General features: G+C 42.8%; 1 protein-coding gene across 3 annotated transcripts in view; it reads left to right on the top strand.

Moving 5' to 3' along the window:
- Itpr2 (inositol 1,4,5-triphosphate receptor 2) overlaps positions 1–12771 on the top strand; it is a 393960-nt gene extending 381189 nt beyond the window's left edge. For all 3 annotated transcript variants that reach the window (NM_010586.2, NM_019923.4, XM_017321411.2), the window contains 2 exons: positions 8532–8693; positions 9313–12771. In NM_010586.2, the coding sequence (NP_034716.1) occupies positions 8532–8693; positions 9313–9399 (249 nt within the window). In that variant the 3' untranslated portion in view covers positions 9400–12771. The remainder of the gene's footprint in view (positions 1–8531; positions 8694–9312) is intronic.
- The last annotated feature ends 4096 nt before the right edge of the window (positions 12772–16867 follow it).

Here is a 16867-nt window from a genome sequence, read left to right as displayed (position 1 = left end):
TCTATTTGCAGCAACTTGAATTTTAAAGCTTTACCTTGCATTCACAGCTCACGAAGCACAGGGCAGGAAAAGGTATGGACACACCTAGAGGGGCATTCTTGTTTCACCGAGAAGCAAACTGAGCCTTAGACAGTGGGACACCCATCCGCCCCATACAGGAAATGCTTTCAGTTATGACGAAGTCAAAGCCCAGGTTGTTCTATCTCCCCAATTGGTGCCCTTCCATTGCACAGTACTATCTCTGCTCCAGGAATGAAGTATCACTTGAAAACACTAAATGTGAACACCACACAGGGTCTCTAAGTGACAGACTCTGACTGAACAGCTGTAGACATCAATGGGTCACGCTGACCTACTATTAAAAGGACTCTGAAAGATTCTTGTGACTTCTGTCCATTGCTCTGGCAGTCTCCTAGACAAGCACACTATTATACAAAATTATCCCCAGGAAGAGGATTATGGGTCCTAAGTGAACGTGTCAGGAACGACAAATTCATCTAAGAGTCTTGCATTTTAGAAGCCTCTAGAAGACCTGCACTTCACTGAGTTATTAGGAAGGATCAACCCTGCAGCCTAGAAGTCTGGCAGCTAATCTTCTTCCCTGGCTTGAGGCTACCCTGTGGTCACATGTATTCAGTTCTGGTGAAATGAGGAAATGATATCATATTGACTAACCAGCACCGGCCTGGGAATCCGATAACCATGTGCATGACCACAAGATATGCCACGTAAAGTGAAATCAGACCACTGTGTTAACCAGGAGCAAAGCACAGGCCAGCGGCGTGAGGAAGCTGTGCAGGGGAACCCTGCTGGACGCATCAGGCCTGCACTTCTGTCTTAGGGTAAGGTAGCCACTTCACCTTCCCCTCCCTCAAAGGAAAGGACACTCCCTTACTGAAAAATGCACACACACTGTTTTGTCACAGACTGCTTTCAACAGAAAATGGAACACAAGAACCTAAAAGCATATACAATACTTATGTTTAAGGTTGTTTCTGTGAAAAGAAAACTTTTCTGTACTGATTTTTAAACGCCTTTTTAAATTTTATTTTTCTCTTAAAAATTTATTGGTTCTTTGCAAATTTTTATGGATATCCCAATATATGGAGTCCTTTGCCCAAGACCAGTATATGTGGAGCATATGATAGGTCTATTATCAGCCTTTTGAGGAACCTCTACACATATTTTCTTAGTGGCTGTACCAGTTCACCCCCCTCCAGTTCACACACCTCCAGCAAAGAATGAGTGTCCCCAGACCCAGTGTCCATGCTGCCATTTGTCACCATTTGTTTCTTGACCGTAACCATTCTGACTGGGCTTAGATGAAACCTCTGAGCAGTTTTAATTTGCATTTCCTTGATGGCTATGTATGTTGAACATATATTTTCCCCCCTGGACTCTGTTTAGTTTTGTCCCGTTTAGGTTTTCTTGAATGTTTAATTTTGAGCTACTTATATATTCTAGATAGTACCACTCCTTCAAAGATATAACTCATGAATAAAAAATGTCCAGTCTGCTTACTGCCTCTTCAGTTGAGCGATAGTACCCTTTGCTGTTCAGAAACTTTTGGTTTTTGAGGTCCCATTTATTAATTATTGGTATTAAATAAAGCCTTTTTCTATCAAGATGCTACTCAAAACGTCTGTTCTTATATCAGTGAGTCAAGCCTAGGTCCCCTTGCTCCTGTCAGAGTTAGAGTATCTGGTCTTGTATTAACATCCTTCATGGATTTGGAGTAGAGTTTTATACAAGATGAAAGACACAGTTCAGATTTGATCCCTCCTCTGTGGTCATCCAGTTTGACAAGCAACACTTGTTCAAGATGCTGTCTTCTCTCCAACAGGTATTTGTTGACTTCTTTGTCAAAAGTTGAGTGGATGTAGGATGTAGGAGTGTGGGTTTATATGTGAGTCCTCAGTTTTGTTCCTTTGACTGACAAGTCTGTCTTTGTGCCAGTACCACCTGCTTTGGTAAGGACAGTCATGCTCACAATGTTCATTGTAACAATGTATATACATGGGAGGTTTTGCCACTTTCTGGTTTCTTGTTCAATTTATTTTTTTCATTCTTTTAAAAGATTTTTTGTTGTTGTTGTACAAATCTTTCCTGTCTTCGTTATACTTATTCTAGATATTTTACTTTTCTTGAGGCTATTATGAAAGGTATTCATTTATTTCTTTCCCCGTATGTTTGTTGTTTGTATGAAGGCCAATCCTTTGTTTTTTTGTTTTTTTTTGTTTTTTTTTTAACTGATTTGTTAATTTGCTGAAATATTTATCAGGTGTAGTAGTCATCTGGTGGAACCTTTGGAAAGTTTTACATAATAGAATTGTATCATCTCCAAATAAGGATACTTTGACTTCTTCCTTTCTTATTTGTATCCACTTTACCTTCACCTGTCTTACTACTCTAGCTAAGATGTCAGGACTTGCCTACTTAAATGGGAGTAGGCAAAGGGATTACCATTGTGTCCCTGGTTCTAGTGGAACTACTTGCAGTTTTTCCCTGTTTAGGAAGATGTTGTCTGAGGAATCCTGTATGCTACCTTTATTATATTGAGCTTATACCCTCTATCCCTCATTTCTCCAGCACTTTTATTGTGAATGGATGTTGGATTTTTGTCAAAGACCTTTTCTACAGCTAGAGAGATGACCGTATGGTAGTTTAAGTTTCTTGAACCATCCCTGCATCTCTGGGATGAAACTGACTTGATCATGGTGGACAGTCTTTCTAATATGTTCTCAAATTAGTTTTGAAAGTATTTTATTGCGAATTTTCATGTCTTTGACAGTCTAGTAGACTTCTATAGTGACTCCATCTGGCCTGGGCTTTTTAGTTGGGAGATTTTCAATTACTGACATCTCATTGCATGTGACAGGTCTACTTAAATCATTTAATTCATATTTGTTTGATTTTGGTAGCTCATATATATCTAGAAGTTCATCCATTTCTTTTACATTTTCCAGTTTGGTGGAATCAATTTTTAAAGTATATTTGAATAAGCCTCTGAAGTTTTTCAGTGTATGTTATGGTGCCTCCCTTTTCTTCTCTAAACAAATTGGATCCTCTAATTCTTTTGGTTACTTTGACTAAAGGGTTATCAATCTCTTCAAATAGCTGTTTCATTGAATCTTTGTATTTACTTTCATTCTGTCATTAATTTCAACTGTGGTTTGAGTGTCTCTTCCGATCTATTCTTTCTTGTGGTTTACTTACTCTCATGTTTCCAAGGCTTTTGGGTGCACCACTTTGTTTTTAATTGTGATCTCTAACTTTTTTATATAAGTACATCATGCTGTAAACTTTCCTCCTGTGGTGGCTTTCATCGTGTCCTAGAGGTTTTGCTATGCTGGGTCCTCATTTTTATTCAGTTCTAAGAATTTTTAAATTTCCTTCTTGATTTCTTTACCAAATTTTTATTCAAAAAGTATGTTGTTCAGCTTTCATAAGTTTCTGTCTTTTCTATTGTTGTTGATATCCATAGCGATCAGATAAAATTCAGGATGTAATTTCAATTTTCCTATATTTGCTGAGACTTGCATTGTAATCTATTTGTAAAAATCCCTTGGGCTACAGAGAAGAATGTGTGTACTTTGGTTTTTAGATAGGATGCTCTGAAGATGTCTGCTAGGATTATTTGATGTGATTGAACTTTACAGCTTCCTCCTTTTTCCAAATGACCGTGTGTTTGTGAGAGTGGAGTATTGAAATCACCTATTGGCACTGTCCTGGGATTGATCTATGTTTTTAAGTTTAATGGTATTTCTTTTATGAAATTGGGTGCTCTGATGTTTAGTGCATATATGTTTAGGAGTGAAATATCCTCTGTTGGGGTTTTCCTGTAATAAGAATAAAGAATCCCATGTATCTCTTGTGATTAGTTTTAAAGTCTATTCTGCCAAATATTAGACTAGCTACACCTGCATGATTCTGGGTTTCATTTACTTACTCTGTCACTGATGCAGAAGACGGCAAAAAGATGGATCCTGTTTCTGATACCGTCTGTTAGTCTGTTTCTATTTATTGGGGAGTTAAGACCAAATTAATTTTATTGTTATCATTTAATAGTAAGAGCTATTCTTGAACAGTGCATATGAATTTCTGTCATTTTGTTGATTATATGATATTCTTTCAGACCTCTTTTGATTCAGTGTTCTGGAACTGTTTTGTGCCTTTCTGTGCAGGTTGATCCTGTTCTTCAAACCTGAGTATTCTTTCCAGTATCTTCTACAGAGGTGGATTAGTGGTCATACATTACATCTGATAGTTTCACTGGGTATAGAAGTCTGCGCTGGCATCTGTGTGGTCTTTCATAACTTGTAGAACATGGGTCCAGTCCTGTCAGACTTTCATAGTCTCCACTGGAAAATGAACTGTTACTCTGGTGGTCCTGCTTTTTGTATAAGACTTGATTTTTTTTTTCTTGTCATTTTCAACCTCTTTGTTTTGACTGTTATGTGATGTAGAGAATTTCTATTCTGGTCCTGTCTATTTGGTGTTCTGTATGCCTCTTGGACCTTGATAGGCATCTCTTCTTAAATTGGGGAATTTTTATTCTATAATTTTGCTGAAAATATTTTCTGTTCCTTTGACCCGGGTCTCTTTTCCTTCTATACTTATTTATTTTGAAGGTTTGAGTTTTTATAGAGTTGAGTTCCTATGTGCTCTGTTCTTGGAGTTTGTGGGGGTTTGCGTTTTCTTTGTCCAAGTGATCTAATTCCTCTATTTTGTCTTGCAGAGTTGATAATTCTCTCTTCCATCTGGTCCAATCTCTTGATAAACTTTCCTCTAAATTTTTTGTTAGACTTCATGAATTTTGGATTCATGAATTTTGCATTCAAGGGCCATTTCATTTTGGCTTTTCTTAAGAGATTCTATCTCTTTATTGGATTCTGTTTTCATGTCTTGAATTGTTTGTTATTTTATCCAACTGTGGTTTTTTTTTTTTCTTTTTTCTTTCTTTCTTTTTTTTTTTTTTGCAATCTTTCAATCTGGTATTCGTCTCCTCTCTGAATTCTTTGATCATCTTTCATTATTTCTACTTGAACCATTATCATGTGTGTCATCTAAGTTGCTCTTCTCAGGGGACATTACACAGGGAGGACTAATTTTTGGTAGAGACTTACTGTTTGTTTATTCGTGTTTGCAATGGGATCTAGGCATCTGGTAGTGTTTGTAGAAACCTTGCCTTTTGTGTTGAGTGGGTGGCTGAAGCACTGGGTCCTATTACTCCAATCTGTCAGATAATTGACCAGCTGCTGTATGGGGCTAAGGGCCCAGTGTTTGGGGTATCAGTAGTAGTCTTGGCTCACCTCAAGCTCAGTGAGGTTTCTAAACCCAGAGCAGACTTTCTGTAGAGTTAGAAAATGCTCATAGCTAAACTTCAGGCATGAGGGGGTTAGAACTTTTCTTCAGGTAACAGTTCCTGGTGGAATTGGCAATGCTAATCTTGAATCCCTTGAAGAATAAATGAGAGGAGGCAAGCGAGGGCATGTCATCATCTCCATGCCTACTGCAGGGGTAGGAGGAGTCACATGTGCAGGTATAGTGCCCCTCCTTGAAGGGAGATTGAGCCTTAAGGTCATGGGTGTGGGTACAGCAGGGGTGGGCGCAGTTGAGGATGAAAGTCTAGCCTCACTGATAGTGATAAGGAGCAAGGATCTCAGCATTTCTTAATTTTAAGCATTGTACAGTTACCCATATACCTTCATTTCAGATATGGTCAGTTGACATACCAGTAGAGGAAGAAACCTGACAAATAGAGTAGCCAGAAAATCCAAAGTGGGGAAAGAGAGGATGGAGCCCAGAGGGCAGGGACAGACCTTCTTTGCTCCCTGGCTCCTCTGCCATACTTGTCCTTGCCTTTGACAGCTGTGAAGGGCTGGGGATTAGAGGAGGGAGAGGCTGGGCTGGGTGTTACTTACCATTGTTTCCTGGTGCCTAGCACAGGCTCAGGAATCACAGGCGGGAATTATGAAAGGAACGAGTAAACAAAGGGACCAATGCAGACAGAGCAGAGACTGAGAGTCCCATGGCCCCGCAGCTCCAGCAGCAGCCGCTGAGAGAGAGCCTCTGTTATTGTTTCCCCGCAAAGCAGGCGGCTTTGAACATAACTGACCCAGCCCGGTAGCGCCTTTCTGAAGAGATGGTTTCACATACTCTATCTTACGTTCTCCGTCTCTTTGGCAGAGGAGTGATCTGCTGAGGACATTCTGCCTCTGCCCTGGAAATGATGGCTTTTCTTTCCCTCGATTTAGGATCATCTGACTCTGTCACCTGATGCTCTCCAACACTTGTGCCCCAAGCAAACGAAAGGCCTTTCTTCCTAGTCACATGTACACCCTCTTAAATATCCACGCTGTCTTAAACTTCCTTTTCACCTTCTTGTGGTCTAAGAATCTAAACTTAACTCTAGATTCTTCCGATGATAGAAAACACACCATACTCATCTTTGAATCTGGATTCTTTCTCTTAATGGTCTCAGTTCTACCCATTTCCCTGCTTTGTTATGCATTTTTATTCAGACATAAAGAAGTTATATAGCAAGCCTTTATTTAAATCCCCTGAGTTTTTTCCATTTTCTGTCCCAGACATAGTTTCTCCTCTGGAAGAACCCAGTGGTAGCCATCTGTTTATCTCACACACTCACCCCAAAAGAGCTGGAAAATTCTGGGACTCTGACATGAGGAAATTATTACACCTTTAGCATCTTGGCGAAGGCAGCTTTCTAGCAGTCCTCTCTGCTCTCTAGTCTCCTCGAAAGCCTAGAAGGGGGTGTCTCTCTTACTATCTGAGATGTTGGCTGGCTCACTGCCTGAAGGCAACGCAGCTGGTCACTTGCAGGGACTGCAGGATTTGTCCTAAGAATATGAAAATTCTGATAGTTTCACTGTGCCAGAAATCAGATGATGTTAGCTACTGCCTTCACTGTTTTAAATATAGGTCTGCAGCAGTCAGGTCATTTACATAGTTGCACAAACATCATCACCCCTGGCTTCAGAAGATTTCAGGCCAAACTCCATTTTCCCGGGCCAGAGGGATGGCTGAACAGGCCATAGTTTGATTCCCAGGACCCAACTGATGAAAGGAGAGAACTGACTCGGGCAGTTTGTCTGACACAGGCACAAATGTGTGTGCGTGCACACACACACACACACACACACACAATGTAGGAGTGACTGAGTGAGTTTGTCACTCTGAACTTCAGAGAAAGTGATGGTCTTCCTTTGAAATGCTAGTGAGTTACCCTGTTTAAATGCAATTCTCTTTGTTTTTTTTCTGTAATCCTTTATCATTTTTTTTCTGTTACTGATGATAAGGAACCATGAAGAATCAATCAATCTCTCTCTCTCTCTCCTACACACACATACACCATGCCAAGATCTAGATGGAAATTGTAAAGACCCCCCTCCCCCGGCAGATCTGATGGTCCTGTGGTTCCAAGCTACTTGGAAGAGGTTTTCTCAGCCAATTCCCCAACTTACCTGGGAGGGAAAGAGCTATAAGCAAGACGCTCCCTGCAGGGCTGTCAGATGAAGGTACAGAGAAACAGGCAGGCCGGCAGGGCACACCCACAAAGGCTTAGGATCCCAGCTCTGACATGGGTGATTAGCCTGCTGGAGATGGGGGGCACATTAGTTTACTCTGCAGTAAATGAAGATTGATAAATACGTCTAAGTTATACAGTGTGGCTCTCTGGTGTTGGACAGTTAGGCAGACTTTGAGACATATGGGTGCCTACCGCAAGGGAGAGAAACACACAGAGGACACACCCAGTCTGCCCAGAAAATAGCAGAAGTGGTGCCAGCTATTGCCATCTGGGGAAATCACCCCACTGTAATACAGTGCTTCCAAAGGGGACAGACAGAATAGCCCCAGACTGTGCCCTTCTGCTCCCTTCTTCCCCACGGGAGCCACAGGCCGCAAAGCTGGTAAAGAACCTTAGGTGAGGATGGAAGCAGGGACCCAGCATGGGTGGCTGGAACCGAAACCCTTTCTTCTGCCAACTCTGCTCAAGAGCAGTTCATGCCCCTCTCTCTCTCTCTCTCTCTCTCTCTCTCTCTCACACACACACACACACACACACACACACTCACTCAGTCCACTCTTGCTACCATCAGACCCTACCCCATCCTCCATCAGAATCACTGGATGCCTGCTTCATCAAGGACCATCTGGGACCCTGGAGGAAGTCATTGTTGACAAGGTCTTTCTTAGGCCATGAGGACCAGAGTCTTAACCCCTTGACTCCAATCCTGCCTCTTTCTGCCTCTAGCCAGAGAGGGACCTTTTGGTATATATACTTAGAGAGATTTTGTTTTGTTTTTTCCTCTGAGACAATCCTGCTATCTAGCCCAGGCTGGCCTGAAATTCACCTTGAAGTCCAAGCAATCCTCCTGCTTCCAGACTGCTGGGATTAATTGAGACACTGATTTAAATCCCAACAGTCATACGTGGAAACATTCTTTGTGGTTCCTCCAGCTCCCTCTCACACTCACTATCTGGTTCCTGCGCATTTATTTTCCTCCTAGGAGAAGAATTTGGACTGGTTTCCTCGGATGCGAGCCATGTCACTTGTCAGCAACGAAGGTGACAGTGAGCAAAATGAGATCCGGAACCTGCAGGAGAAGCTGGAGTCTACGATGAGTCTGGTGAAGCAGCTGTCAGGGCAGCTGGCAGAGCTGAAGGAGCAGGTCAGCAGGCTCAGGGGAAGGGAGTGGGGAGGGGGGTGATGGATGTAGGGAGGCTCGAGCCATTTACCTCTGTGAGCAAGGGGACCCAGAGACTCCAGGAAAGAAACCTCCCCAAGTATGCCTTGCAGTGTGGTGGCATCTCAGCAAGCAGGTGCTCCCCCACAACCCCTGCAAGCATTTTTCACCCTGTGGAAAGACAGGGAGGGAGCCCTTTGCTCTTGGTGATAGATTTTATCCTGCCAGGCTTCAGATAGCCAAGCTCATTGGAAAGGCAGGTGTTCCTAATGGCTGCCACTGTAACATCCCGATCAACCCTCTATCATATGACGGTCCTTAACACTCATAAAACAGAATATCACCAGGCCCCTTGGTAGCCGTTAAATGCTTACAGCAACGGTGATAAGAACACAACAGATCCGTTTCCTAACCACAGAGACAATGGTTGCTCTTTCTCACTACCTCTGTTTATGGTAATTTAGTTTTCAAAATAATTTCTTTTGTGGTTATCATATGTGGAACCAGACAGTGGGCTCTTGGGAAAGAAAACAAGACCTCAGTGGCCGGCAGGTACTGGGGAAGAACTGAGAAAGCCAGCTGAACACGCTCTCTCTCTCCCCAGATGACAGAACAAAGGAAAAACAAGCAAAGGCTGGGCTTTCTTGGATCAAACACACCCCATGTGAACCATCACATGCCACCGCACTGACACCATGGGGGCACGCCGTGACCAGCCTTTCATCGGATGCCTGCCTCATCACAGAGGGATGGAGATGGAGGGGAGCGAACAGTGGCTATTGTTGAAAAGCTAAAAACAACCAAGTGCCAAGATGCTGAGCCATTTAGCTCCCAGAACAATCCGTAACTGTGTTTGCACGCTTGAGAAGATTCAAGCTTAGAGAAAAAAAGAAAAAAAGAAAAAAGAAAAAAAAAAACGCATAGGGCACAGACTCTCTCGGTGGGGCAGGAAGTAGCCAGCCTGAGGGGCTGTTGGGGGTGGGAGAGTCTGGTGTGGAGCAGCAGACCTCCCCCTGCTTGATCGATAGGCCTTGGATTTGTCTCACACGCTGACTGCAGCCTCCGTCATGGCTGGTTGGAATTTGTTCGAATTGTGGCACTCAGGTCATCGAGACAGGAAGCCACACTCTGCTGGCTAAGTCTGACTAAGAAAAAAAAAATTTAAAAGATTAAAAAGGAGAATTGAAAAGATGTCATTAAACTTCTGAACCTTACGTGTTAGCTGGACATTTTCTTCTTGGCACGAGACACAATGGGCTCAGAGCACTGCCCCTCAGTGCTTCAGAGTTCATACCCCACACACTGAAAAACATAACTGGATCAGGGTGGCTGTCTCCAGGACTCTGTGCGGGCCTGTGCAATGAGAAGCTTTCTTAGAACTGGCTAAGAGTGTGCTTAAAGTCACGTGCGTGCTAAGATGTTAAAGACCTGGAGAAGGGAAGCTTAACCATAAGGCCCAGGAAGTAATGTTTTGAGTGCCTATGCTACTAAAATATATAGGCATTGAAAGGAAATCTCGGGGGTGACGCAAACACTCCGATGGCCTTGCCTTTTAAAAGCAGGTTGGCTTATATCTGTGGTGCCTGAGGACCTGAATGCAGTCCCTGCAGCTGTGGGAGAGAAGTCTAAGAATTGTATTGACTACATAAAAATACACAACAACATTTCAATGGCCTATTTAAGACTATTAGAGTAACAGCTTTTCAAGACGTAGGCAGCTCATAATTCCTTCCCCCAAACTGTTTTCACGTTGAGTCATACAACCAGAACTTGTCAAGGGGAAAAAATAGCCTGGAAGGAGGGATTTCTCTTGGAGACTCTTCGAGGTGTCAGAGGCAGACAAATAATGAAAGTGTGAGGTGGTCTTGTGGTGAGGGGCCACCAGCCAAGACACCACATGCTGAACCAGAGACCCTCTGGTCTCTAGATCCTTTAAGCTCTCAGCCACCAAGGGCCAGGTAGGGCTTGTTACAACAACTTTTAAAGCTTTATGGCATTTCAATACAGTTTTAGCTGTTAGCTCCTAAAAAGTAAAAGCAAAAATAAATTAAACACTGGATGTATATGAACCCCACTGTACAGGCAGGAACCTGAATGGCTTACCTTCTAATTTCATAGGTGTAGCCTTGGAACCACTGAGACACACTTTTGTAACTAAATTTACTGGGACTCAACCTCCACAAGGACCACCCGAAGTTACCAAGTGCTCCCAGCCAGGCAATGCTCCTCCTAGCCTGAAGTGGAAAGGTGCTAAGATGTCAGTGTACCATTGACCTTTGACCCTTGTCAGAGACCTGTCTGCAGTTACCTTTAATTCTTTGCTACAACTTAAAGGGTATCACCCAAACTAGGCTAAGACAGCCATGTTTAAAGCCCAGGGCCAGGAACGCTGCAACAGTACAATCCGCTGGGCAATCAGAAGGGCAGGTGCTGCTTCGGTCTGCTGTGGCCTGACCGCCCAGCTGTGTGCCAGCAACTCAGAGTTCAGCACTGTGGTTTCCCCTGTGGGAAATATCCAAAAGATTTCAGCTGGTGAGACCCTCACTTTGTCAAAATTAAAACCTTTTCAGCTGCACTTTTTCTTCCCCTGCACAAGATGAAAGATTATAAAGCAAAATGTTAAAAACATCAAACAAAGAAAGGGCACTTTCAAGGACACTGAATTAATAAAGATGTTAAAAATGAGGGAATTTGATGTCAGGTGAGAGTTTATATTTGTTATGCATGTTTGTTAATGCAGCTGGAGTAGTTGGCAGACGTTGGGTATAGTCGGTATTCTCATATGTATGTAGTGATAGTAAAAATACAGTCACCCCTGACTTCTAAGCCAGGGAGGGCTTTTTTAAATATTCGGATTATTAAAACCCATACTGGTTAAAAGTCACAGTTCCCGCTGAATGATATTTTTAATTTTACAGAAGGGTTTGCTCCCAGGTGTGCTCCATTCTGCATCTCAAGAGCTTAATCGAATACATTTCCTAAATTAAAATGATTGAGATTAGAGATCGTGCACTGTCTAGAGATATAACATGCAAAGATACCATTTCTACCCCTTTGTCACAAAGGACTTAGTTTCACAAGTCTGCCATTTTCTCTCCTCCCCCTCCCCCCCATGGATAAAGATCACCGTTTTTGGTAGATTGTTGATAATTTCAGGAAGCTAGTTCATTTGAATCAGAACTGATATTGTGTTAATCCTCATATTCCCCACTTCTAAAAGTTGTTTAATTAGAAACTGTAAAGTGCTGTGGCCCCATCCCTGGGACTAAGTGTGGGAGTTGATGAAGAAGACTAAGGACTTCGCTTCCCAAGATGCTATTTAATGGGAAGGGAGGGCCAAGTGCCCATCCCTGGGACCCAGTAGATCAGAGTATTCCTGCCAGAGTAGTAATGACCTCACAGCTCAGAACCCGTAAGCATGCAGACAGACGTGCCGTGTGGAAGAGTAACTGTGACAGCTGTTTTAAAGCTATATTGCAATAGTTATTGTAATCTTCTGGCCTGGAGACCCCTTCCAAATGACTGTGAGATGAGACACAGTTAGCCCAGACGGGGCGGGCATCTTAAATCCAGACTGGATGTCTGCAGAGCCAGGTGAAGAACTAAGCTGCTTGCAGCTCTGAGGCCCTGCCCTGGGCAGGGGCGGGAAGGCTGTGTAAGCCATGCTAAGCTCGCTGTTTTCAAAGTCTGACAGCCAATTCCAGAAAACACTCAAGGCTACCTGAGGGCTCATACTCCCTCACCCTGCTGCTGCCTCTGAAATAACACTTGATAGAACTCCTGTGTAGAAGACGCAATGCCAAAATCAAATGGAACTAAGTACGCATGAGAACCGAGAGCCCCGAAGAGGACTCCAGGTACTCCCCTCCCTCGGAACTGACTCGACTAATGAATGAGGTGACTGTGCCAGGCAGGACTCACCTCACCAAATGGATTCTCTGTCCTCTGGCAGTAGAGAATGTCTATATCGTCTTTTTAAAAGGTGATTTTTAACATGCTGTCAGGACTGGGTAACTTATAAGTTAATATTAATAAAATGAATTTGTGTCTTGTGTGCACCTCATTCTTCTCTTGCCATGTTTCTGAATAAGATCTCCATGCTGTGAAAGGCATCATAGTCAGCACTGTTTTACGCAGCAAGGCTGAGACACACACCAAAGGCCAGTGAGCCCAGGGTCTGTTGGGAACTGGCCAAATCTCCTCACGCACACTAATATATCTACACTTCAGATCCCCAGAAGTGGACACAGATCCTTTGCCATCTTGGAATCTCTGTTTCTTGATATCTGCTCTCCCCAAAGGTAGTGCCCCCTTCAAACTGTGATTCTCAACCTGTGAGCCATGGCCCATTTGGGGGCTAAATGACCCTTTCACGGGGTCCACACAAGACCATCGTAAAAGACAGATATTTATATTATGGTTCATAACAGTAACACAATTATAGCTGTGAAGTAGCAAGGAAATCATTTTGCGGTTGGGGGGGTCACCACACAAAAGGTTGAGAGCCACTGTCTTAGAACAAAACTCAGTCTTCTGCAGCCCAAGTCCCACCCAGGGGATGTGAAGCACACGCACTCTATGAATAGATTTCTTTGCTGTGGATACTTTTCAGTTCCTCGAAGCGGTGTGGCAAGACCTGCTTTGATTTGCTCCAGTCAGAGGAAAGGTGGCTCAGAGGAGGACAGGAAGTGAGTTCCTCTTCCAGTGACAGTGACTGGCAACCACAGGAAGACTCTGCATGCAGAGGGAGCTATGGGCAAGTCCCAGGCCATAGCCTCTGTCTACTCAACTAGGTGTTTTGAGGAAGTCTCAGGAGGACTAACCCCAGGCTAGAAGCTGGGTGTTAGTGTCTCCTGTGGCCCTCCCCGACTGGAGAAGCCACAGCTTCATGCAGACTTTGTGACAGACAAGGACAACAGAGAGGAGAGCAGGTTTGACTGAAATCCTCTGAGGTTTTAGGGGGTTGGGAGTGGGAGGTGATTCACTTTATAGCCCTTGCTTGCCTGAAATTCACTGTGTAGACCACAGTGTGCAGCTTCAAACTCAGAGACCCACCTACTTCTGCTTTCAGAGTGCTGGGATTAAAGGTGTGTGTCACTGTGCCTAGCACCTGGTGCTCCAGGCAAGTCCAGTTTATGATTTCTCTGGAACAGTGTCTTCATCTGGGATTGCTCATTGATTTTGTAACAGAGACAAAATTCTGAGGCTACTGTCTAATACCTGCCTTTGGCTTTGTGGTTTTTTTTTTTCTATCAGTCTTCATTTGAGGCAATCATAGCCTCTTTTTTCTGCATCAATACCTTTTTCCTTGCCTCTTTCAACAGGAGTTGTGTTTGTGGGCTCATCTTCTTGGCATTATGTACAAATAAAATTCTTTGACCATAGTACTGTAAAGTAGGCCTGGGTATATGATATATGAATATCGATTTTTGTTTTATCAGAGAATCAAAGTTACTGTGGCTAACATGGCTGAGAGATTATAGTTGCCTTAGACATCATGGCTGGCATGAGGAAGGTGACAAGCTTTAGGGAATGCAAGTGCTTCTGCCACAAGACAGGGAGTCAGTCCCTGGGGCTGGTGGATGGCTGGAAAGCCTGGGGCTGGGCAGAGGAGATACAGGAGAAGCTGGAAGGCAAACTGGAGTTGTCTACAGTGCAGGTGAGCTGAAAGTGAAGCTGGCACCCTTCCCATGAGCCACATGTGCTTCCACGCAGGACTAGAGAGTGATAAAGAAGGGTGTCTGCTGGGGTCTGCAGACACTGAAGGCCACTTCCTGTCTCACAGTCAGCACATGAGCCAAAAGACCAGGGTGAGCCATATGAAACCTGTCATCTGCTCCTTTCAAACTAAGTCACGACAACTTCATGCCATCCATTACCCAGATTTCATGAAAATATATCCTGCAAACCTAACATAAACAACCTTACAAACAATGAAACTCTGGGAAGTGTTATTCCAACTTAGCTAAATTCACATAACCCCAAATCATCACTTCCTAAGTTCATGTCCGCTAACAATGACGGTAATGCTTATTTTTATATTAATTTATATAATAATCTATATTAGTTGACATAATACAGGATAACTTGGAAACAGAGTTTCAATGAATGGCTGTCTAGCTCAGGCTGGCCAGGCTTGTCTGAGGCAGTTGCATTGTCTACATTGATGGAGATGGGAAGCTCTACTATGGGCAGTACCATTCCCAAGGCTGGGATCCTAATATGTCTAAGAGAGAAGAATGAAGGCTGAGCCCAAGCATACATGAAATCACTGTTCTCTGTTCCTGATTATGGATATTGTATGAACTGTTCCTTCACGCACTAGCCACTGTCACTTCTATGCTGTGATGGTCTGGAACCTATAACTACAAGTGACAAGACCTTTCTCCTCTAAGTTGCTGCTCACAAGCAACTGGAAAGAAAATAATATAGTGATGCTACTCACATCCCAGTATGCAATGCAGCTAATTCCAACCAATGGGTTACAAGCGAATGGACAGAGTGCCAGGATGGAGCAAGCCTAGGAGTACAGACAGGCCTGTGAGTCAGGTAGGACCACCACTGCTGCTCAGAGGAACATACCTGGAACACTCAGGACACAGGAACCAAGGAGCTGCCTGGGACAGCTGCACCCAGAGCTGATCCTGTGCCACAGAATACAAGAGATAGAAAAGAGACTCTCTGATGCAGAAGATACCATAGAAAACATTGACACAACAGTCAAAGAAAATACAAAAGGCAAAAAGCTAACCCAAAACATCCAGGAAAGCTGGGACACAATGAGAAGACCACACCTAAGGATAATAGGTATAGAAGAGAGTAAATATTCCCAACTTAAAGGTCCAGTAAATATTCCCAACAAAATTATAGAAGAAAACTTCCCTAATTTAAAGAAAGAGATGCCCATGAACATACAAGAAGCCTACAGAACTCCAAATAGATTGGACCAGAAAAGAAATTCCTCCTGTCACATAATAATCAAAACACCAAACTCACTAAACAAAGAAAGAATATTAAAAGCAGTAAGGGAAAAAGGTCAAGTAACATATAAGTGAAGACCTATCAGAATTACACTAGACTTCTCACGAGAGACTATGAAAGCTAGAAGATCCTGGGCAGATGTCATCTAGACCCTAAGAGAACACAAATGCCATCTCAGGGTACTATACCCAGCAAAACTCTCAATTACCATAGATGGTGAAACCAAAGATATTCCATGACAAAACCAAATTCACACAATATCTTTCCACAAATCCAGCACTACAAAGGATAAGAGATGGAAAATGCCAACACAAGGAGGAAAACTACACCCCAGAAAAAGCAAGAAAATAATCTTCTTTCAACAAACCAAAAAGAAGATAACCACACAAATATAAAAATAACACCAATAATAACAGGGAGCAACAATCACTATTCCTTAATATCTCTTAACATCAATGGACTCAATTACCCAATAAACAGATGTAGATTAACAGACTGGATAAGTAAACAGGACTCAGCATTTTGCTGCATACAGGAAACACACCTCAGTGTTAAAGACAAACACTACTTCAGAGTAAAGGGCTGAAAAACAATTTACCAAACAAATGGTCTCAAGAAAGAAGCTTGAGTAGCCATTCTAATATCGAATAAAATTGACTTTCAACCAAATATCATCAAAAAAGGTAAGGAAGGATACTTCATACTCATCAAAGGAAAAAAAAATCTACCAAAATGAACTCTCAATTCTCAACATCTATGCTCCAAATGCAAGGGCACCCACATTCATAAAGGAAACTTTACTAAAGCTCAAAGTACACATTGTACCTCACACAATAATTATAGGGGACTTCAACACCCCACTCTCATCAATGAACAGATCAGGGAAGCACAAACTAAACAGAGACATAGTGAAACTAACAGACGTTTTGGACCAAATGGATTTAAAAGGTATTTATAGAACATTTCATCCTAAATCAAAAGAATATACCTTCTTCTCAGCACCTTCTCCAAAACTGACCATTTAATCTGTCATAAATCAGACCTTAACAGATATAAGACGATTGAAATAATCCCATGCTCCTATCAGATCACTACAGATTAAGGCTGGTCTTTAATAGCAACAAAAACAATAGAAAGCCCACATACACATGGAATCTGAACAATGCTCTGCTCAATGA

Source organism: Mus musculus, chromosome 6 (assembly GCF_000001635.26).
Source record: "Mus musculus strain C57BL/6J chromosome 6, GRCm38.p6 C57BL/6J".
Classification (NCBI taxonomy): domain Eukaryota; kingdom Metazoa; phylum Chordata; class Mammalia; order Rodentia; family Muridae; genus Mus; species Mus musculus.
Note: the sequence above shows the minus strand (reverse complement) of the source record. Positions and strands in the feature narration are given on the sequence as shown.